The sequence below is a fragment of the Chiloscyllium plagiosum genome, unplaced genomic scaffold (genome assembly GCF_004010195.1).
Source record: "Chiloscyllium plagiosum isolate BGI_BamShark_2017 unplaced genomic scaffold, ASM401019v2 scaf_10540, whole genome shotgun sequence".
NCBI classification, from domain to species: domain Eukaryota; kingdom Metazoa; phylum Chordata; class Chondrichthyes; order Orectolobiformes; family Hemiscylliidae; genus Chiloscyllium; species Chiloscyllium plagiosum.
The window spans coordinates 35,942-41,604 of NW_025214681.1; the positions used below are offsets into that span (position 1 = coordinate 35,942).

The 5,663-nt window shown below is 41.4% G+C and overlaps 1 protein-coding gene across 1 annotated transcript; it reads right to left on the reverse strand.

The window, feature by feature from the left end:
• Nucleotides 1-1,019: 1,019 nt before the first annotated feature.
• LOC122547976 (probable G-protein coupled receptor 139) lies at nt 1,020-1,955 on the reverse strand. Its single transcript, XM_043686528.1, has one exon. The coding sequence runs from the start codon at nt 1,953-1,955 to the stop codon at nt 1,020-1,022; it is 936 nt and encodes a 311-aa protein (XP_043542463.1).
• Between the last annotated feature and the right edge of the window lie 3,708 nt (nt 1,956-5,663).

Below are 5,663 nucleotides of genomic sequence, written 5' to 3' on the forward strand. Positions count from 1 at the left end.
AGTGCAACGAAGGACATTCTGTTTCCACAAAATGGTGCATTAGAAACAAAGGAGTAAAAGTATCAATATTGTTAACAAGAGAGCCAGAAGTGAGGTGAAGAGAGACTTCTTTACTCATACAGTTATTCGAATTTGGAGTGTGTTGTCCAGGAAAGTGTAAGACAGATTCCATATGACGTTTCAAAGAGATTTGGACAGACGTTTGAAAGTGACGACGTCAGAGGGCTCCGAAAATCGGCCTGGAGAATAGGCTTCGCTGATTCGCTCTTTCATGAGCTACTTTATACAAATTGTGTTTCATAGCCTTCTTTTAATCTGCGAAGTTTTATGATTGTATGTTGTTTTAATTTTTATTGTGGTCCATATTTAAACATAATCTCAACATTTTTCAATTGTAAAGGATGCAAAACATGTCTTCTTTTATATTATATTTCACGTGGAACTGGCATGAATTTATTCGGCGTTTGCATGAAATGATGCATCTTTTCGACTCTCTCCATATGACATGTAGCAACTGTTGTAGCCCATCGCCTAACCGTTTCGATTACCTGAGATGCTCTATTTCTTACTGCAGAACTTTTGACAGACAATTGATTATTTTTCTGAAGTTAAGCAGGACTTGCTGTAAAACAACGTGCACAGAATCGTTCAGAATTATTGATAAAAGCACAAAAAAAATAAGATTGGTTTCAGTGGTGAAAATTTCCGAACAAATATTTTGTAAAGGAGCTGAGGAGACAGTTTCCCATTCTATTTTGAAATATTAACATTATGACGCCTTATTTAAATTTGAGAGGCCACTCACAGATCGAGGTTTTCCGTCACATTCCATCACATTTGAACGTTTCGGATCCTTCTGCATAGTCAACAAAAAAACAGAATTTGCTGGAGTATTGGCTTTGCTTCCTTGAGTTTGCTGAGTTTGCACCCACTGCATGCCGTTTCAAGAGAATGATGAGACACAGAGTCGCTCTGCAGGATATGACACATGACAAGCATTTCTCTCTTCTCACTTTTTCCTATTTAAATCCAGCAGTGATCGTGCTAAAAGGACACACCAGCACCTTCTTTATCTCTTCTCGGAACTTGTTCTGGGAGATTGCGTATATGAAGACGTTGTTGCAGGAACTGAGCAACTGAAGCATATTAACCATCTCTTGAATGATATACCATGGGTCATTAAAATCCAGGCCAGAGATGTAGCCTTCACCTGTAATTCGCACGTAGAGAAAATGCCCGAGATAGCTTGCCCACAAGAGAAGGAAGCTGATGGAGATTGTGAAGAGCAAGACTATGGACTTCTTGAGATTGGCCATCTCCATAGCACCACGATTGTCGGCACCCCGGAGCCTCCTGCGTGCTCTGCTGGCTACTAAGATGTGCCGTACGGTCAAGTTGTTCAGAAGCAGGATAAGCAAGAATGGTAGAAAAGGTGTAAATGTGTGGTCCAACCAGTCATAGACTTGCCAGATTGGCCAAGTATAGAAGATCACTCGAACGTCAGAAAACCAGCCCACTCCATTCACAGTATACAAAGGTTGATAGATGAAGTAGAAAGGGATGTTCTTGATACAGCTCAAGGCATAGATTACTCCAATCACCAACGATGCAGTTTTATCCTTGCAGTATCTGGCCTTCGCTCTCTGGCAACAAATGGCTACAAAGCGGTCGAAGGTGAAGGCCACGGTCAACCAGACTGAACCATCCCGGCTGCAACGGACCTGCACTGCACCGAGTCTGCAAGCAAGCGTGGTAGACAGGTAACACTCCCGAAAGTGAATGCGTCCAATCCGGTTCAGTACAACAGCGGTAATGATGACAATGAAGTCACTCACTGCTATTGCCACCAAGTAATAGGTGATGCACCGGGAAAGTCCACACCGTCCTCGGGAGAGGATTGCAATTGCTATCAAGTTTTCTGTGAGAGGTAGGGACAGAGATATGTTATGATACATATGCCACCAGCTTTTGAATCATCTAATGTATTGCTCAAGTTTACCCTTTAAGAATCTGGCTTTGTCAAATCCGTTGATGAATGTTCAACATCCAGTGCTGGATTAATTACTTTTCAGCACATGGAGTCAACGCAAACTACCCCTTCATAAATTCAACGCCTCCCCCACCCCACCTTTGACAGTGAACCAATACTCACGTCTCGCTATCAAAATAAGCATCTGCAAAATGCAAAATATTTGCTGCGACGTTTTGATGCATACCATGTCCCATCCATCCAGCAACACTATGCTTGCTGATGTAAAATATGTCTACATCCAACAGCATTTCGATGAAACTTTCTAACTTTCCAATTAATACATATCTTCGTCACTGAGGTTACAGCTGATTGTTAAATCTGCCATTTCTTGAATTCCTGATATATGTCCAAAAGTGGTGATGATGTCTTCCACTGCCCATAAGATATATTCTGCGATTTCATGTCTCAATGGCTCCATCGTTGCATCTTATTTCCAATTATCTGTGTAATGTTATGAAATATTCAAGCTGTGTGCACTCTGTTCTATTTTATCATTATGTCTCTCTTGGTGACCTTCATTTGTTTAAGGTTTCATGAAAGACCCCTTCGTATTTAAGGCAATCCTCAATGGATCAAGTCAAACCCGACGATTTCAAATAGAAATCAAAGATAAGCAACCAACATTCATGATGTCAGTGTCAACCACATCGAACACAAGTAAAATAGTCTGACCCATTACAAAACCCATACAGAATATACTCCATTGGTAACATTTTGAATGCATGATCCATTTTTTAAAAATTGCATTTCCACTCAATTCCTCAACCCTTTCTGAAATTCAATGGTTGAACATCAAGTTTTGCAACGACCAAGTGCCATGAATGAATAAAGGAAGTCACCGAGTCTCATTAAAAATCTCCAGTGTGAACGTATTAGACTGCAATATTTGCATCGGACCAGTAATCAAAAAGGTAGATTGCTATGCCAATAAACTAAATTATATTTGATCTCGCAACTATCAATTAGAATTATTGTAATATAATAATCGCACAACCCCGTCGTAATCAGTGATTCTGCATTACGACGGGATTATTTTGTGCAACACTAAAAACGAAAACGCAATGCTCTGAAAATAGTGGATTAATATTAATAGAACCCCTGCAATATTAATTTCTAATTCAACCTTAAACTGTATCATATCATAGAATGCGACCATATAAATTACCACGTGCTCACATTAACAGACAATTGAAAATTTTTCAATACATATAAGAACATGAGCTTGACCATGAATAAAAGATGCAACACATTCGTAGCTACAAAAAAAAAAGTTTTGTAGTTAACGTTATTTATCAGGGACACCAATAAGTGCGAGAATTGGGAAGCAAATGGCAAAGAATGGGCCGTTCGCTGCACCGTGCATTGTCTTTCAAAAAGTGGAAGTACTCCCGAAGCTTCACACGTTATCTCTAAGACGCAAACAAATCATCCCTCATTTATTTAGAGTAAGCAAGTCCACAGGGGCAAATAACTGACAACACGTGCATTCAGAATATTTCATTGAACCAGCGTGTTAACTCACCCATGTGTGCCCAATTCTCTTTCCCATCAAAAAGATGAATCACCTGAAAGAACGTCTAAGAAAATTTAATGTTGGAAATGCCACAATTGCCACAGACCATCCCTGCATGAATCTATATCTTAGAATCGCTTATGTTAAATGCTGATATGTGCCCCGATCACTTTTTGTTGTTTCTTCTCATCATTGCGATATTCCCAATTAATGCACGTTCATAGGTATCCGTTTACAGTAGTATTTGGCTCCTCATCAGGTGTTCGAGTATTTTATATGATCATGTTGCCCAATGTCATTATTGACTGAAAATCTGCAGCATTTATCCGAGTTGACTTCTGGCTAATTAGGAATGAGCGATAACTTCTGTCATAATAACCAAAACACACCTCCCAGAAATGACGAAGAATGAAAAATCGAACTTCTTGCTCTATCTGAACTTTCACAGCGAATATGTATCTTTTGTGATATTCTTTAACACAACAAGGATAAATTCGTTATAGATCTTCCTTCTGTGCCTTCATTTGTGTTCTTATGTGGAAATATTCAGTTTGCAAACAATGCTATAAAGTATCAGTTAAATACGTAAATAATTATGAGAGCTTGACATTGCTTGCCATCGACTGCTGATGATGGATGCGTTAGTTGTAGAGAGAAAGTACCTGGAACCCTAGGATTATGTGGGAAACAAGAGAGGAAATTGCAGAGCCGTTGGCAATAATCTTTTCGTCTTCACTGTCAACGGGGGTGGTACCAGGGGACTGGAGAGTGGCGAATGTTGTGCCCCTGTTCAAAAAAGGGAACAGGGATAACCCCGGGAATTACAGGCCGGTTAGTCTTACTTCGGTTGTAGGCAAAGTAATGGAAAGGGTACTGGGGGGTAGGATTTATGAGTATCTGGAAAGACACTGCTTGATTAGGGACAGCCAGCACGGATTTGTGAGGGGTAGGTCTTGCCTTACAAGACTTATTGAATTCTTTGCGGAGGTGACCAAGCATGTGGATGAGGGTAGAGCAGTGGATGTAGAGTACATGGATTTTCGTAAGGCATTTGATAAGGTTCCCCATGGTAGGCTTATGCGGAAAGTCAGGAGGCATGGAATAGTGGGAAATTTGGCCAGTTGGATAGAGAACTAGCTAACCGGTCGATGTCAGAGAGTGGTGGTAGATGGTAAGTATTCAGCCCAGTTGCAAGTGGAGTTACGCAGGGATCAGTTCTGGGTCCTTTGCTGTTCGTAATTTTTATGAATGACTTGGAAGAGGGAGTCGAAGGGTGGGTCAGTAAATTTGCAGACGATACGAAGATTGGTGGAGTTGTGGATAGTGAGGAGGGCTGTTGTCGGCTGCAAAGGGATTTAGATATGATGCAGAGCTGGGCTGAGGAGTGGCAGATGGAGTTCAACCCTGTCAAGTGTGAGGTTGTCCATTTTGGAAGGACAAATTAGAATGCAGGATACAGGAATAACGGTAGGGTTCTTAGTAAGGTGGAGGAGCAGAGGGATCTTGGGGTCTATGCTCATAGCTGTTTGAAAGTTGCCACTCAGGTGGATAGAACTTGTAAAAAGGCCAATGGTGTATTTGCGTTCATTAGCAGAGGGATTGAATTCAAGAGTCGTGAGGTGATGTTGCAGCTGTACAGGACTTTGGTTAGGCCACATTTGGAGAACTGTCTGAGGTTCTGGTCGCCTCATTTTAGCAAAGATGTAGAAGCTTTGGAGAGGGTGCAGAGGAGATTTACCAGTATGTTGCCTGGAATGGAGAATAGGTCGTACGAGGATAGGTTGAGAATGCTAGGCCTTTTCTCATTGGACCGGCGAAGGATGTGGGGTGACTTGATAGAGGTTTAAAAGATGATCAGGGGAATAGATAGAGTGGACAGTCAGAGACTTTTTCCCCGGGTACAACAGAGTGTTACAAGGTGACTTAAATTTAAGATGAAGATTTAAAGGTATAGGGGGGATGTCAGGGGTAGGTTCTTTTTCCAGAGAGTGGTGGGGGCGTAGGCCGAAGGGCCTATTCTGTGCTGTAGAGTTTAGATTAGTTACAGTGTGGGAACAGTCCCTTCAGCGCAACAAGTCCACACCCAGACCCCCTCCCCTACATTTACCCCTGCACCTA

Excerpts from the sequence above, each read along its gene's own strand:
- LOC122547976 (XM_043686528.1), bottom strand. The coding sequence starts at position 1,955 with ATGTATCATAACATATCTCTGTCCCTACCTCTCACAGAAAACTTGATA.